Below are 18,275 nucleotides of genomic sequence, written 5' to 3'. Positions count from 1 at the left end.
TAAATGGTTGTTTTAGCTTGTATGGCTTCTACATTTGTAAATGTCTGTCTACGATGCAAACATTCTGCAATGAAACTTATGTAATGGATTTTGGTCCAGGACTTCGTAAATAGTGTGTAAATAAGAAATACTGTTTAAAGGACCAGATTTACAAACATTTTCCAGTGATTTTGCGTCATAATAGTGACACAAACCTGCGCAAAATGTTTTGGGGGATTTACTTGGAAAGTTGCCTGAATGTAATGAGTTTTATTATTCTGCTTAAGGGGGTTTTCCAGGGATGAAAAGGGTGTTCCTGTGCAACCACCCATGGTTTTTGAATCGAAATCCTTTCTACTAACAATAGTATACAGGGTTTTTCAACAACTATAACACCACTTGACAGCAGGTGTTAAAAAGGAGAAATGATTTTATTTTTCCCAACCTTTCCCACTTTACAGTGTGTGCTGCATTGTACAGCAAACATCCAAAGAGGAAGACGTTTCAAGGCTTGTCAATGAATAGTATTTTATTCTATCCTATCAGGTTATCCTCCCAGTTCAAAGCCTATGCTGGTCAGGATACAGACATATTTCCAGTGTGGCACAAAGGGATGTGTGTGGCACTCGGCAGCCTGATTGTGTGCCAGCACTAGCAGAATAGTGCCACATCTTAGCCGGCATGGCTCCATCCTGCTCTCTCCCTGTCATGCAACCCAGCACAGCAACGTAAGGGGCTATGCTACATTGTGTGACAGTTATGTACATCTGGGCCAACATGTGTTTTAGGAAAAAAATTGCTATTTGCCCTAGTTGGGCAGTAATGAGGGACAGGTGTAATAATCAGACAAACTCATACATTGCAAGGGCATAACATAAAGGTTTGCTTTGAGCTGCTTCCAAAGTGTTGCCGGTCCCTCTTCTTATCTCCAGCAGCTCCTCATCCCGAAGACTGGAGTGGAGACTAGAGTTAACTACATGATCTTTCAAAGGGCAGTGAAAAGTCCAAGTGCCAGTGGTAGTGTGGATGTAAAAGAAAAAGCCTCGTCCAGACCTACTAGAACTTTGCAGATCCGAGGAGTTTCAAATGGGCTCACCCATACATCTGGCTCTATAGTCCTGTTTCACGTTTATCATCACATAATCAGCAGCTGCCATTAGACATCAGGGCTCGGAAAAGAACAGAGGAGTGCTAGAAATCAATAACTCCCATGATTATAATACTCACTGAGCTTTGTCGGAAGAGTTCCATTAAAAGGCATGGGGATTATTGAGAAGTGCTGGTTTCTTGTCGTATGAAAAAGTGAAGTGCTTAAAAATGCAGCTGGAAACATGGCAAGTTATACTTTCCTGGACTTATTGTAATTACTGCCACGGAACTACTCGAACAAAGGGCCGGATTGACAATGCTACCATCTACCTTGAACTGATTCTTTTTGCCAGCTATTATAAGGGGCCCCTTTAGCACAGTGCTAACCCCTGTATTGTGCAACATGAATAAAGCCTCTGCACTTTATTGAACATGATATTCTTTGACCGAAGCTGCAGTATACGTTTCATTGCAAAAAAGCAAGCTGCTTTGGTGGAAAACAGTTTTCAAAACACGTTTGCTATGAAAAGTTGATTGATTGATCCAATAATGTAAAGCTACCTTTTTGCACTCAAACTGGGGGCAAAGGAGATGATTCACAAATCCATATGTAGTTGTAAATCTATGTTAGAAGTGCAAATGGCTGGACTCATGTGTAAGGTATTCACAAATGACTGTCTTGTGCTCGTCAATCCTTTTAGTCAGCAGAAAAGCCTCCTATTCTTCTTTAATATTCTGTGAGAGTAAATCCCATTAAAGGGGTGGGAGGTGGGTTTTGGAATGTGTTAGAAATAGCGTTATTAGTTGTCCCTAGCAGTGTGATCCATAAAAAGTCACTAAATCAACCTGTGCTTCCCCCTGGGTAGCTTGGCACAGAAAGCAGTCAAGCTTAACTTAGAGGAAAAGTGTAAAGTATTTATGCAGCTCACAAACAATAAGAAAGTGAAACACAAGAAAAATTCCAAACCAATTAAAAAATATATAGTACATTTTAATAAATTATTTTACACCAACACGCCAACTATCCAATCAGTAGAACCAGAATTATGAATTTGTAAAGATTTAAGTAAAAATAGTGTAAAAAATGCACTAAGTGTCAACTATGGATGTCTGTTTGCACTGGACCAGGTCAAAGTCACAAGTTCAGGCTGACTGCGACAGAGTGCAGGCTGGTGACAGTCACCAGGTTAGGGTCGCTGAAGTTTTACCTTCTCAGATCTATGCCATGCGTCCTGTTTGCAGTGGTGGGGGCTCAGGGAGTACGTCGCAGGAGTTTGCCTGCTTAGCGTGAAGAGAGTCCCAGGTATTGCGAATGGACTTTGCTAGAGCTTTGCGTTGGCGGTACCTGTGACTAGCCGATGCTGTAGTGCTATGGGTCGAGCTGCAATAGCAGGTCAGGCTGATGGAGCTTTGCATTGAATCACAGTGCCAGTAGCAAGGTCTCTGTGTGAATGATCCTGTTTGTTGTTGCGAAGAGCCCAAAAGCTTCATTATATCTCTCTGAGCCACAGCAAGGGTCCAGGACTGTCGGGACATCACTTGGGGTTCAGGAACTCACTTCTGCTGGGTCCAGGAGCTGAAAGAAAATGTTGGGGAGCCTTTGATCCCTGAGGCTCATATCAAGAGGCCAGCAGACTAGCCCTTGGAGTTACTCTGGTAGCCCTGGGTTCAAGGATGAAGTTGAAGGTCAAGTTCTTCTCCTGGCATGGAGGCATCAGGGCAGAAAGGCAGCAATTCTGCAAGGTCATCGGTTCAACAGAGTGGCAGTCCTTTCAGCAGTATAGCAGTCCTTCTTCCTGGCAGAGTATCCACAGGTCCAGAAGTGTGATGAAGAGTTGGTGCCTGAGGTCCTACTTGTATATCCTGCTGCCCTGATTCTGGAAGGTTAGGAAAGCTTCTAGGCAGTGGTTTTGGAGTGAAAGGAATTTCCTGCCTCCCCTGCCTTGTTTCCAAGCTTGCTAAAGTGACAATATGGGGTTGTTAGGCCCTTTGTGGGAGGGCAGAGCATAGGCCATAGACTTGTAAGTGGGGCTGTGCTCAGCTTCACCCCCACATCCTGCCAGCAGATGATCCATTCAGGCACAGCTAATCCCTCTGTTGTGTGACTGTGTGGGAGGAGCTCACTAAGTCTCTCGGTTACACCAAGGCATGTGACCCAGGCCAGTCTACAGGCACAAAAGGGCTATGGGCAGAAAAATGTTAACCTTCTAAAAGTGTTTGGGACAAGGGGGAACAATTGAGGTGTTCTGATTAGGGGGATGTGTTGGGGAATCATACGATTGTTTAATATACAGTGGGTATCCAATGATAAGTTGGTTGAGTGGTTTATTTTATTTTATTGTAGAGACCACTGAGAGCACAGGCTCGAAATGCATTGGGTACGAATATACATGCCTATTCCATGAAATGATTGACCTCAACGTGTTGTTGTATGAAGCCTGGATGGGCATACAGTGCATGAGGAGATTTGAATAAAGAATTTAAGTGCAATCATGTTGTCTCCGCAGTGATGAAAAGAGTAGAGTATAAGTTTGGAAGAAGGAAGTGTTTAATACTTGGTATGGTGTGTTTAGTATGGATAACCTGGATGTATTGCTCCATTGGAGGGATTTTTCCCATATTGGCAGTGCGACAGCTTGGAGCGCAAGGAAAGTGCTCCTTTTTGGAATACTTCAACCTTCTAAAGGTGGCATTTTTAATATTGTGATCAAAAACCTGACTTTACCATTAAATAGGGCTCTTCACCACAATGCCTAAGACACAAAGCATGATATAGTCACATGCTCCCTGTTGGAATATACAGCGTATTAAATGTAATAAGGAATCACCGATATTATCCTATGGAAGTGGCCTCACAGTAGTAAAAAAATAATTTAGGACCTTTTCACTACCTGGACATGTCAAACTTAATAGCACATGTTCAAATTTTTTAATCAGACAGCACCCAGCCCTAGGGGTTACCTAAGGCCTACCTTAGGAGATACGTATATGTAATAAAAAGGAAGTTTAAGCCTTGAAAGGGGGTTTTAATGCCAAGTTGACATGAGGTTTTAAAACTGCATTTAGGCTGCAATGACAGGCCTGGGACATGCTTTGAAGATCTACTTAAGTAGGTGGCACAATGAGTGCTGCAGGCCCACTGGTAGCATTAAATATAATAAGGTTTCCCTGTGTCCCTCAGAACCTGGGTATACAGTAATAAGCTACAAACAGTTCTGTCAGGTGAAAGAAATCTCCTCAAGGGGAATTGTACAAGCCTATAAGTGATCCCTCCAACCTGTGGTAAACTTCACCGGACTCAATGAACACAAATCTTTCAAGAAAATAATATCTTAAAACCACTGACACAACCATTAACTTATGTTTTTAATATATTATTTTTCATATATCAAAACATGCATATATATCTCTTTTTATATTTCTCTTTTCAACGGCTGTCCAGAAAACATAAAGAACAATACATCACATTCACATATACATAGTAAAAATCAAAAATCTCCTAGTGATCACATACACAAACATGTGACCTTGGAACCACATATAATTAAAATGTCCAAGACATTTTTGTTCAGTGTATCCATATATCTTCATTACATATTCCAAGTATAGTTGACATAGGACATAACGTAATGTCGTCTGCGTTTCGACCGTATGTTAAAGTGTTAATGACTATGCATCATGTAGGGTTTTACCCACTGGTAGCATTAATTTACAGGGCCCGTGTCTCTACAAGGGACTTATATGTAAATTAAATATGCCAATTCAGTATAAGCTAATGTAACAATGGTTATCAAGAGTAAGCACATAGGTAAATTAAATATGCCAATTCAGTATAAGCCAATATAACCATGTTTTAAAGAGAGTGAGCACAAGCAGATTATCACTGGTTAGCAGTGGTAAAGTGCACAGAGTCCTAAAGCCAAAAAAAAATAAGTTCAGCAAAAATCGAGAAGGTCAGGCCAAAAGTTTGGGGGAAGTCAAGCCAAAGGCTGACAGGTCAGAAACAATGCAATGTGTGTATTAGAAGTTTCTGAATGCCAACAAATATTTCAATTTGAGAGCATTCACAAGCTATTATCCAACCATTACTCACCCTGGAAATATTTGGAGATTGTACCATGCATATATTTATCCTTTGTTCAAATAGTAGCAACTATGACAAAAACTTAATTCACAAACATTCCCAGGATTATGCCTTTAAATCTGTTGCTGCTACATCTCCCCAGCCATACCCATGGAAAGATATGTGACTTTCTAAAACATGAAGAAGAAGATTCAAAAGGGAGAGGATATCTCTCAACATACTTTTACATTTAGCAGCCCAATATTTCATACCAACATTAAGAAGCAACATTAATACTACAATAACAGCATAGAATGGTCCCCATGTAATGATCTCACTTAGAGATGAGCAGGTGGCTTGTTAGATTGCTAGGTAATTGGGGACTGTCGCCTGCCCTGTCCTCATGGACAACTGCCTGTCATATTTAGAGAACCCTCAGATCCCCAGTAGAGGCACCACTGTGGCCGCATCAGTCAAGCGGTTTGTCAAGCGGACACTATGGTTGATGTGCTCATGCAGCAAAGTTTTTGTTTTCTGATAATAAACTCTCAAAATGGGAATTTGTTTTTAGAAGAAAAAAATGGCCCAGATGTGAAGGAATTTACTCCCTGCCCATGGGCGTCATTGTGTGGTTTCCCTAACTAGGAACGCCATTTAAGACAGTTAGGGAAACTAGGTGTTAAATGACCTGAAATCCTGTGGTGAGTAGGCCATCAGATCATTGGTTCCAATTGCGAAGACAGCTGAGACTCTGAAGTCAAAAATGCAGCCATTCCCAGATTCTAAAGAGAGAGGGGGATCAATATGTTTGATAGGGTAGATGTGGTGTCAATTTACAGCGGTGCTCCTGATCTGCCAAATTCGAAGTCATACCATGGAGCCCATGTGCTAATTTTCACCCTGTTAAAAAGTGACTGGCTTGTTGGTGGAGTACTGGGGCCAGACAATACTATTCTGAGACGGTTGTTTAGAGAGGGTTTTGATTGTGTTAGTATTTTCATACTCAAGACATGTATTGACCCCTCTAACTGCTGACAATATTGATCTAGAGCATTTCAGAATATCAGTGATTTGTAAGCATTGACATAGGTGTATAAACGATGATCAACTATGAGTGAAGAAAAACTTGCATTTTAGATATCTGCTTACATCACTTTGGTGTTTGCTGACTTCCATGGCATGTTTAATATCTGGTGGTTCCTGCATGTAAGAATAACTTGATCTTCCTTTTTCAGCATCATGCTTCTGTTTGTAGAGTACCTAGTCAATAAAAATAGATATGTTATTGAAATCGTTTTCGTAACTACTCTGCCACTAAATATGGGTGTCACTGCTAACTTCAAACATATACTAAAACACTATCAAAACACAACATCATTAGTTATTGTCTGAAGCACAGCCATTGAGTTGGAAGTAATATATATTCACCTCTCCTTCATAGCAAATACAAATAATGACAGGATCAAGACTAAGAGTACCTATTGTCATTGAGTGGAAATATTTTTACATTAACATTCAAAATGGAAATCACTTTATAAAAACAGATCATTATTTTGTGGAGAAAAAAAATTCACAGTAGTTAACTCACATAATTGTTTTGGTAATACATAGAGTTTGCGAGATATATAGATATATGTTCTTTTTTTAGATACATGTGCTTGGTATACAAAATGTCAGGAGGCTTGTGAGACCAAGTTTTACAAGATCAAGCAAACCTTTGCATTTCTTCTCTGCTGTAGGTTTCTATCTATCCTGATCTCATCTCAGGATATTGTTGCTATCAGTTCACAGGTGTGCTGTCCTACTCCAACATCCTGGTGCAGGACATGCCTGAGGGTGCTGGGTGCATGGAGCCAGACACCAGAAGCTCACGCCCACAATAAGAGCACTGGTATTTAACTCATGTTTGCAAATCTCGTATTCAAAGGTGCACCTTGTATTCAAAGGTGCATAAAATGTAGCACCATTCTCAGTACTACTTCTTAACTCTGTTTAAGTGTAAGTTCACTTACCTCTTTTCAACACGTTCCTCCTGGATGGAAAAAGTTCTCTTTCCGAGCCAGTTTGAACAAATCCTTTTTTTTGTTTCTATAGCTCTCTTCCATCTTGGGTTGTAACTTGGTCTGCGAAACTTATAGCCTACGTTATTAATTTATTTTGCATCTATCATCCCTCAGATGCATCAATGAAACAAAATTCTGAAGCAATTATGAATGACGAAGCTAATCTCCCAAAAGTTTGATAATGGCATCATCCTTTGAGATTTTAACTGCTGGGTAAATACCACTCAGTGTGCTGCCCAGGATGTTCTTGGTGATATTGCCTGGCTCGATTTGTCCATTTTAAATCTGGACCCGCTCACATCTCTGGTCATCAGTTACAGTCTGTCTTTACATCTCCCCAAAACTGCTGTACTACTAGCAATCAGTTATGTTTACCATGGTCTGATCGTTGCACAGTCTTTTGCTCTAGTAATACCCACAGATCACCACTATCTAAAGCCAACAAACTGTCAGTGTCTAGTTGGTTCTCACACTGTCTGGCCTAGAGATAAATTACTATCAGTCCCATTTTTAAGGATACTAGAGATCAAGCCCAAGATGTAGACTCTACCAAACATCTAGGAGAACAATTGTTCTGTTGGCTTGGATACCATAACCCCTCTAAAGACATTTAAATGTTCCAAGAACAATAAACATCATCAAAATTCCAGGTTTAATAATGATCTTGTTTCCTAGAAACTTAAGGTATGCAGAGCTGAAAGAAAATGAAGATCTTTGTTTACTCAAGAAGCTAGGGTATTTTATCAAATAACTGTATAGAAGTACAACATAATGATTCAAATTACTAATATTAACTATTATACTGCTAATATTCGCAATTCTCCCAACTTATCTAAAGGATTCTTCAGTGTTATAAAAAGTCTAACTGCACCCTGTCACTCCAAACCTCTGACTAGTGCTTCTGACAAAAACTGTCAACAGTGGAACACATTTAGCGACCAAAACTGAATATATTTTGACAGATAATATTTATGAGATAGTCTCCATTATTATTAGATCACCCTCCTTCCCCTAGTAAGCAACCTAATAGTGTTAGCAATATCCTGTTTAGGGTTGAGGAGGTCTACACCACAGAGCTTAATTGAATAATCCCTGTCGGCCAGTGTTTCAGGTTCTCCTCATGACCAGTGTCCAGCCCCAGTAATAAAACAACCAGTCCTGCACACTCTTATCATCCCAATAGTTTTATTCAATCAAACATTTAAACAGGACAAGGTCCCTAATGCATAAAGGCATCAGTTTTTAAAAACAATGCTGAAAAAACATGCAGTGGACTTCTATTTCACATCTGGCTTTCTTTGCCGAAATCCCGGATACACTTTTACCCAGCTCCAACATTTAGGTTCAACTATTTAAAAAGTAACAGCTTTCCATCCCAGGATCCCTACTTCTTGTCACCAAGCAAGTATTGCAGTGTAAGCATGGTAAACATTTTATTATGTGATTACTCTCCTTTACAACTCTAACTGTACTGGGCCCTTTATGACTAGACAATCTGCATCACTTCGATTTACCGCAGAGGCAATGATCCTCTGATTAATTTTCTCTGCCGGTAGGAGGGGTGGAAATTAAGGTAACCAAACACCATGTTAGCTGTCTAATGAGGCCATTAATTGACAGACAACTCACGAACTTGAGACAAGAATTAGGTTCACCACTCTTAAAACCATGCTGTAAAAACAAAGGATAGCAACAGGAAGACCCAACCTCCAGAAGTTAAGTCGAGTTAGGATTTTGCAGACCAAAAACTTTGCAAAAGCACCTGATGTTCTGTCAGAGCTCGCTGATTCTCCCCACAACACATTCAATTATTAGTAAAAAGCACATATGAATGGAAGAACCAAAAGGACTCAATAATAGACTCAGACAGATAATTTGATTAATTTGGCTATGGTAATAAAGATTCAAAGTTCATTGCCATGAGCAATTTCTTGAGAAGTTCAGTTAAAAATATCACAGTTTGTATAACAGTGCCAATTATTTAAGCAGGCTTTGTCAGATTGTTATAATTAGAATCTGCTTACAATGTTACAGAGTCCCACCACCAATAAGGCAGAAGGATAATTTGTTGTCTAACAGCTCAAGTCCTACGATGATGGGGAAAAGAGTTAAAATTTAAAGTACATTAAGGGCAAGTCCATTAGTATAAATAAGAAAATAAACGGAAATAAAAAATGGAATTGGTTTGGCAAAGAAGGTTGTAGTCCATCAGCTACCGACTGTAGCTTCCGCAAGGCAGTCCAAAAGTGAGGGAAAAGTTAATCAAAAACCGATCACCATAGCATCCAGGTCACATAGTAAGAAAAATCACAATAGCGTTTTGTCTAGAAGCAAAAACACTATGGCATTGCCTCTCCTTTGGGGTTTCTTCTTTTATAAAGTCTTTAGCAATTTACAGTGACACAGCATCACACCACCATCGGAAGACTGTCATATGATCAAATTCACGTAATGTCACCTAGAGCACTTGCAACAATGAGATAGTTTCCCATGCTAGTTATGAGAAATGAAAGACTGAGAGTCCGTATAGGCCAAATATCTGTAAAAAGTGATACAAGATAATCATCTATAGCAATAGCTGAAATTCTGTTCCCACAGGAATATTTTACTGTGAACGTTGAAACATTCAAGAATGTCAGGGTGTACATATTTACAGGACAAATAAAGCAACATTTTACTTGTGAAAATTAACTATTGAAGTAAATCAGGGGAAAGGTCTGCACTAGAAAACAACAATTAAAAAGGCCATTAAGTTAGTGTCACACCTTTAAATGAAATGAGCTCTAAACCAACACCAAATAAAATATAAATAAATCAATTCAAATAAACAATATATAGAATCTGTCACAAATCATTATGAGATGAAAATAGCGAACTTTAGAAATACACTACTACCACAAATATTCTCAACATTAATAAGTGTATAATTTTCAATGTTCACATCACAAAATTCAATTTTCATGTTTCATAAACTATAAAGCTCTAGTATTACTATGCAAAATTTCAAGATTGTGTGATGTTCCGACGCGTTTTTGCACCAACTTTTCTAAATAGTGCATTCACAACAGAAAGCATTAGAAACCCTAGGCCATTTTAATTGCATCACTAAACATTAAAAAACAACATTTTCCCAAAAACGTTTACTAGTGCAACTTGTTTATATGTATTAGTATCACTTAGGATATATGTATTCTTCATACTATGCACATCGTAGCATGCTTTTAGGATGCTTCTACTACACTTGCCTCATTTTCATGTGTCACTGTGTCTAACGGATGCAAAATTTTCAATTATAAGTGTCGAAGCACACACAAGTAATATGTTTAGTTGAGGTTTTTTAAAATGAGTAGTCTAAAAGTGATCAAAAACTGCAAACTCCATAAAGTTCTTTTTCTTGTGAAATGTTTATTGAATTTGTTGTTTTCACAATATCTGGTATATACAAACAAAAACAGCATGTTGCCTCTAAGCTGCTAGGTGGCATCCTTGGAAGCCTCAAATGATTGGGGGAGTTCACCATCAACCCCTCAAAGTGAGTAGTTTGCAATAACTGGAGTTCCCACTTGGGTGTTTTTGAAGGGCACAGTGTCTCCCTGGAGAGGAACTGGAATTCCCTTGTGGCCCCAGCACTGCCCCATCTAGGCTTCCTGCTGACCAGGCAGCAGCTGATTGAGTGCGCAAAACTCAGACAGACTGAAATTGGGAAGGAAGGGCCTATGCAGCAGTTCCTCTAGAGCCCACCAAATATAGGGACTGTGATTTGGTTTCCCCAGATCATAGTGCGTGGGTGTGGATTCTGTCTTGAGAAGGCCTTTCTGTTGCACTGAGCCCCCTCTAAAACCCAATCCCAGGCCTCACTGCCACAGTCCACACCACACAACTCTACCATCAGCAAACTCAGCTGTGGTTGCCCTTTTAGCGCTCGGAGGAGAGTAATGGTTCAAGTGCGTGGAAGCTCTTTACTTGAAACAATGGCCAAGTCTGGTCAAGCACTCCATCCCTAAACAGGACATATACACCAAATCAGTCAGAGTACATAGCTGGGATAAATATCCTCAAGTGGCTGCTTGGCCCAGTATATCTGCTTTACCTCCGTGCCTGCTCCCTAGGAAGGCAGGCTCATGGAAGGGTAGGAGGCCTGTGATCTGGACGAGAGCTGAAAGATGGCCAAATACCAAGGACCCTGGGGCCCTAGGATAGGCCCAGGGTGGTCCTCAGAATGTGAAAGGAAACCAACTGTTTGACAAAGCGATCTCTGTCACCACTAATCTGGAGAAAGGTATCTGGGGTTTCTTGTAACCTGTGTTCTGGTGAACTAATTGCTGATTTAGTTTAGGACAGAATTTTCTGTTCCTGACAAATCACTTTTGAGCTCGGTAACTGTGCTAAAAAGTGTCCTGATTATTTTCTCACATACTGTATGTTCTAACAGCTTCACCTATCCCATTTCTCTCCAGGTGCTGCCACTCTTCTTTAATTGATATATTTAAAATAATTTCTAAACTGACTCACTGATTCATAACATTATGGTTTAGTCACAAAATGGTTGCAAATAGAAAATGTATTAATGTGTAAATGCTACGACTTCATGATTAACATAAAAAATTAATCACACAAGATATTGTAAAAGTTTTTTCCTTTTTTCTAAAGTGTCTGTATTAGCACTTTGCATGAAGAATCAGTCACATTACTTCTCTGGGAGAGAATCTGAGCATATATTTCCTAGCGTGGTATTGCAAGAATTACTTGTTGCTTGTTCCTTTTTTTCTTTTACTACAATACATTTCAATTATCTTGGATACGTGTAACTGCAGATTCCTCAACTTAAAGCATTCACCAGATGATAGACTGGATCCAGAGATTTTTTGTATCAGTACACCCAAGTGCCACTAGGTGTTATGGTGCGGCTACATGTTGGGAAGGAGAGGGGGACGTGTGAGAAAATGTATCTTACCCTTTGCCGTCCCGACTGGATAAAACATTTTCAATAAGCCCTGATGGGGACTTTCAGAGCAGTGCAGCCACTTGGCTGTATTGTTAATTTCTTGTAGCACCCAACCCGATGTCTGACCTCAAAGTCTGGACATCTAGCTATACTTTGCAAAAAAACAGTGCCCTCAGCCCAGGCAAGCAGGCAGGGCCTCTCAAAGCTTTGACTAGGGTCTGGTTAGAGTTTTCCTCCCTAAGGGAGAAGGGATGCTCTTGACAGGCCCATGGAACCCCAAAGTCATGGGGACATTGTGACTCCATAGGCCAGTAAATGGAACCCAGGTCCAAGGAACTGCACCTCATGCCAGAGTAGAAGTCTGATTGGATTTGACCTTTGTCAAACAGGGATGCACTCTTCATGCCTTTTGAACCCCATCCAGGGCACTTTGTGATAACAAGGGCTGGCAACATGAACAACAGCCCAGAAGCCTGCACCACTTGCCTGCGAGAGTACTGATTGTGGTCTGTTAATCTTCTAACCAGCAGGGCATGGAGAGAAATCTTCAGATCTTGACATTATAACCGATCAAATGGATCCAGGCCAAAGAGATTGCACCACAGGCCAAACACACTGCAAGAGCAGAAGAGCTCTCTCCAGGCCTGACAAACCAAATTTTGGGAACTTTGTGACATCACAGGAAGCAAATGGCGCCCAGGCCCAGGTGACTGCACCCCAGGGTTGACAAGCATTCTGACTGGTATTGTGTAAACATTTGCTTTTTTTCTGACCTGTTCACCTTGGAGTGTCCAGGAATTTTCTGCAGAAAGTTACGACTGTTCTATCCTTTGACTGGGAGAAGGATCTGGTTGGTCCAGAGGTCCTTGTAAGTCAGAAGGAAGGTGACTGATTTTTCTTGCACCTTGGATGATGGAAGAGGATGATTCAACAAATATATCTGACCTCTTTGCATTATGGAACCCTGCCTAGGCAAATGTTTCAAATGAGCCTTTATAGGGAAATTTCAGGATAGCCCAATCTTCTGGCCATACTTTTCATTTGGCACACTAACATATGTATGCCCACAAAGCCTGGACATCTGCTCCTAATATGAATTCAAAATGGAGATGTGAACAACATTCTGCTTACATTCAGGAGGGAAGCTGTGCATGGTGGGAAGCCCCGGGATGTGGCTGGAGCCTGAACCCTGGGGGCCAGGCTCCAGGTACAGCTGGAGCTTTGACTGGGGTCAAGTAAGTGTTTTTGTCACCGAGGTATGTTGGAGTCACTCCCAAGATTCTAGACATCCAGAAACTATAAACCAAAAAATGTTTCCTCAAACGTGGCCCTGGTCAGGAGTTATGCTGAGAAAAAGAGAGATTGTTTGGTGCAGTCACTGGGCAGGGTCTGTGTCATTGGAGGGAAAGAGGTGGATCAGGCAGGCAGAATACAAGCCATTCTTTTCTCTCCTTCTTATGTTTCTAAGCATGTGCCAGAACCTTGGGACCAGTATCACAGTATCAAGCGCCCAGGTTTCTTTAAGTGGATATTTTGAGCAAAACTGTGTCATTTGTAGGATTAGCATTTCTTATAGCTGAAACTATATGACTTGTAGTTAGCTGGAAGGATCCTAGTGGGGCAGGGGAATCTCGCCTGCTCTGTCTGGACAGGAGAGAAATCGTCTTGGTGGAGACTCTGTTTGAGGGAAACCAGGGTAAGTGTCCCAGAGACTTGCAAAATGCCAGCACTTTGAGCTTGACTGGTGCTTGCACAGGGAAGGCAGGTTGAGCCTGGAGTAAAACTCCAGGTCAGTGGTAGACCCTGGACTCCACTGGCGAGGTCCTTGTGTGGTTGCAGCTGGAGCTCTGTTGGGGTCCTGTAAGAACTTTCTGTGCCTGACGTGTCTGGGAGTCCCTGCCAGGCTTCTAGATGGCTGCAATGGATCCTAGTGAAGTCCCAGGTAGTAGATGGAGCCCAAATTGAGTGGTGCTAGAACAGTCCAGCAGGCAAGGCCTCCAGGAGCTCTGACATGGATCTGGTTAGAGCTTTTCTTCCTGTTAGAGCAAGGGAGCACTTGCCTTGCTTTCAGAAGCCAAATCGGGTAGCTTTGTGACACCAAGGACTGGCATTTGAAGTCAAGTCCCAGGCGATCGAACCCTGAGCAAAAACAGAGCTCTAATTGGCAGTTGTCTGGGCGTTTTACTCTGGAGAAGGAGGGGCGCAATCTTTATACATATGGAACTCCACCCTGGGCACTTGTCAATACTAGAAGCCAGCAAAAAGATCCAAGGCATAGCGGTAAGCCTTAAAGGTCATCCAGAGCTTTGACGAAAACCTGCCACACCTTTCAACTCAACAGAAGCTGGAACACCCTCTTAAACCCTACAGAACCCCTTCTTGGGCACTTTGTGACACTATGGACTGGTGAATAAGCCCATGCCCTAGAGAACTGCAAGCCAAACCACAAATCTGAATGCAACCAGTCAGAGCTTTCAACCCTCATGGAGAAGGTGAGATCTTGCCAGAATTCTGGAAACCTGACTCCATTCCAGGCCAGCTGTAGAACTTTTACCCCATGTGAACAAGGGAAGCCTCCTCAAGCCTTAGAAAGCATGGCCTGACTGCTTTACTGCATCAAGGGTTGGTGCCTTGAGCTCAGTGCCAAGTGCCCAGGCTCTGCGCTGTTGGTGCTCTGACAGAGACCTTTGAGAACTTTTAACCATGCAAGAGCCATGGAACTCTTGATGTACCCGGGGAATACAGTTTTGCATGGAGGAAGAGCCTGGAAGTTCCTAATGGAAAATAAAGTCACACAACATTGGCAGGGAGAAGTATGTGGTTGGTGCAGCAGACACTCTCTCTCTCTCTCTCTCTCTCTCTCTCTCAAATAAATATCTGTGGCAATAAAACTAGGCCTACTTGTAGTTTGACTGAGAGTGTAAGCTGAAAAGAGTTCTGAATGGAGGCAAATGATCTCATGGTGCGAAGCCTCCACTCAGAGGCTTCTCTTATCAGTTATGATAACATTGAAAATGAGCTCCATTCAGGACTTCCAGGGCTCTGGTGTTCTGAACTCTTGAGTTCTGCTCACAAATCATATGTGGTTTTTATATACACAATTTCACTAATGACTTTGGTTTGACCAATTTTGCACACCCTACAGCATAACAAATATTGCTCTGCCATATTTTTGCACTCTCCTATCCTATTTAATGTTGCCAGCTCCATCTTGCTAATTTTTCAGACCAGACCCAAATAGGGTGTGTAATTATCTTGTAACTTGTAAAACTTGTAACTTGCAACTGTATAGCAAACGAGTTGTTTCTCTTTCAGATAGAAACATGTTATATTCTACAGCACTGCTGTGATATTGTAAAAATGTAATGTAATGTAAAAATTATTTGTAAAGTGCGACATTCACCGGACGGTTTCTTGGCGCTATTCATTTTAATCAACGAGAGGCAGAAGCAAAGGCAAGGAGAAAGAGATTTATGAATAGATACCGAGAAAGAGGTGGGTTTTTAGGAGGGACCTGAAGTGAAGATAAGAGGAGGAAAGTCTCAATTCCAGCGGTAGAGAGTTCCAGAAAGAGGGTGCCAGAAAGGAGAACCTAAGACCGCCGTGTTTTTTGCGCTTGAAGCGGGGAGTCTGAAGGAGCGCAAGATGAGAGGAGCAGAGATTCCTAGAGGGGGTATAGGGGTGCAGAAGGGAGGAAATGAAGGAAGGGCCGGTGCCTGCCAGAGATTTATGGGTTAGGCAACCGAGTTTAAACTTGCAGCGCTCCGAAATAGGGAGCCAATGGAGGGCCTTGAGGAGGGGGACGGACGTGATGGTGTTTCGGTTGGTGATAGATAAGGCGAGCTGCTTGGTTCTGAATAAGTTGTAGTCTGTTGATTTGATATTGGGGGATGCCAACGTATAGGGCGTTGGCGTAGTCGATGCGGGAGATGACTAATGCCAGTAGTACCAAGGTGAGGGCTTCAGTGGTCAGAAAGTGGGCTATTTTACGAATCTTCCGGAGCTGGAAGAAACAGGAGGACACGGTGGCACTGACCTGATGCTGCATTGAGAGGTCGTGGGAGATGTAAACCCCGAGGCTTTTCACTTTGTCAGCAGGGTGGGGGGGAGGGCCGAGGGAGGAGGGCCAGAAGGTGGAATTCCAGGGATTGGAAGGGCCTCCGACAAGAACGAGCTCCGCCTTGTCGGGGTTAAGTTTGAGATGGTGTGTGCCCATCCAATTACTGATGTGGCAGAGGGTGGACTGGAAATCTAGAGCCGCTTCGTCCGAGGAGTCGAGATTGAAGACGAGCTGAATGTCATCTGCATAATTAAATGCTGTGACATTCCTACCGCGGAGGGAGCGGATCAGGGGGGTGAGGTAGAGGTTGAAGAGAAGGGGTGACAGGGAAGAACCCTGCGGGACACCGCAGGTGACTCTCGTCTGGTTTGCCGTGAACTGAGAGAGACGGACCGATTGATGGCGGTCTGCAAGGAAGGAGCGAACCCAATTAAGGGCCGTCCCGCTAATGCCTGCCTCTTCGACACGGTCGACTAAGATGGAATGATCGATCGTGTCGAAGGCTGCTGACAGGTCTAAAAGCACCAGGGCTTGACTGGTGTTGGAGTCGGCGCCTCTACGGAGTTCCTCCATAACAGAGAGGATGACAGACTCTGTCGAGTGGGCAGGTCTAAACCCAGCTTGCTGAGAGTCTAAGAAGTTGGAGTCCTCGATGAAGGAACTGAGGACAGTGGTCACGTGCGTCTCGAGTACCTTGCTTAGGTAAGGCAGGAGAGAAATAGGGCGGAAGTTGCCCAAGACCGTGGGGTCGGCATTGGGTTTTTTTTAATATGGGGATAACTTCGGCGTTCTTGAATTGGCTGGGGACCACGCCGAGCAGCAGGGAGTTATTCAAGAGGGCCAGCGGGGGGCCAGGGCAAGACAATTCAAGGAGTGAATAACAGTTAAAAACTGGGATTCTAGTTGGCAGAGGTTTGCACTGTTGCCAAGAAGCGACCACAATCATAGTCAGGATAAGTCAGATACATAACCTAAATTAACCTGTGCTCACCCTCTGGTAGCTTGGCACAGAGCAGTCAAGTTTAACTTAAGAGGTAGTGTGTGAAGTGCTTGGGCACACTGTAAAGTAGCGTAGTGAAAACACCACAAAAAGACTCCACACCAGTTCAAAAACATAAAGAATATTAATCTGAGTAAAACAAGATAAGTCAATAGCGCTAAAAGATTACTTGAGGTTGCCCTAGACCGGGGTAAGTCCAAAGTTCAGGCTGACCATGATGGAGGGCTGACCAGCTTCAGGCCTACTGAAAAAGTACCTTGAATGGAGCAAGCATCGGCATCGAGGACTTCCTATGTCGGTTCCGCTTCCCGCTGTCGGGTCGATGCGTTGAAGCCTCAGAGTTGGTGTTGAAGGGTCGGCGCTGCATCTGAGTTGAGCCTCGGAGTGGCGTCTTCGGAACAGCGCTGCGTTATTGTTGAACCATGCAGCCCAGACCAGCCTCGCCATCAAATCGGCACTGTGTTGGCATCAGAGGACACTGCATCAGTTCCAATTGCTGCAAAGGGATCACTGCATCACTTTTTATAGAAAACAGATGCAGAACCCTCTTCTGAGGATCAGGGCTGGAGGGGACACCTCAGGCAAGGGTTAGACTCATTGAAGGCAGAGTCTAGCAGAACCAGCAGAGTTGCAAGAAGTCGTTTATGACAGTCCTTCTCACTTCCATGCATACGGAAGCAGGCAACATGCCAATACAGCACAGCAGATAGCAAAGTGGCAATCTCTTCTACAGCACAGCAATCAGCAGGCAGCAGGCCAACACAGCCATGTAGATAGCAGAGTGTCAGTCACTCCTACAGCACAGTAACTCTTCTTATGGCAGAATGTTGTTGGTTCCAACAAAGTTCTGATTTGGTGGTGTCAGGGGTCCAATACTTATACCCAAATAGGCCTTAGAAGTGGGGAAGACTTGAAAGAGGCTTTTGAAGATCACAAGGTCCCTGCATTTCCTACCTTGGCTCCAGACTCGATACAGTTGGGTATACAGCTCTTTGTGTGGTAACATGCAGGTGCAAGTGTCAGCTCCTCCCTCCCAATCTACCTCAGGAAGGCCAATCAGCCTGGTGATGGGCCAT

At 42.7% G+C, this 18,275-nt stretch overlaps 1 protein-coding gene across 6 annotated transcripts in view; it reads right to left on the bottom strand.

The window, feature by feature from the left end:
- Positions 1 to 18,275, bottom strand: part of NEBL (nebulette) — a 678,034-nt gene that overhangs the window by 206,079 nt on the left and 453,680 nt on the right. For 4 of the 6 annotated variants that reach the window (XM_085630816.1, XM_085630817.1, XM_085630818.1 and 1 more), the window contains one exon: positions 6,281 to 6,391. The exons of the other annotated variants lie outside the window; for them this stretch is intronic. In XM_085630816.1, the coding sequence (XP_085486942.1) occupies positions 6,281 to 6,391 (111 nt within the window). The remainder of the gene's footprint in view (positions 1 to 6,280; positions 6,392 to 18,275) is intronic. 6 annotated transcript variants of the gene reach the window in all.

This window comes from Triturus cristatus, chromosome 10 (assembly GCF_964204655.1).
Source record: "Triturus cristatus chromosome 10, aTriCri1.1, whole genome shotgun sequence".
NCBI classification, from domain to species: domain Eukaryota; kingdom Metazoa; phylum Chordata; class Amphibia; order Caudata; family Salamandridae; genus Triturus; species Triturus cristatus.
This window is presented reverse-complemented; position numbering and strand designations above follow the sequence as displayed.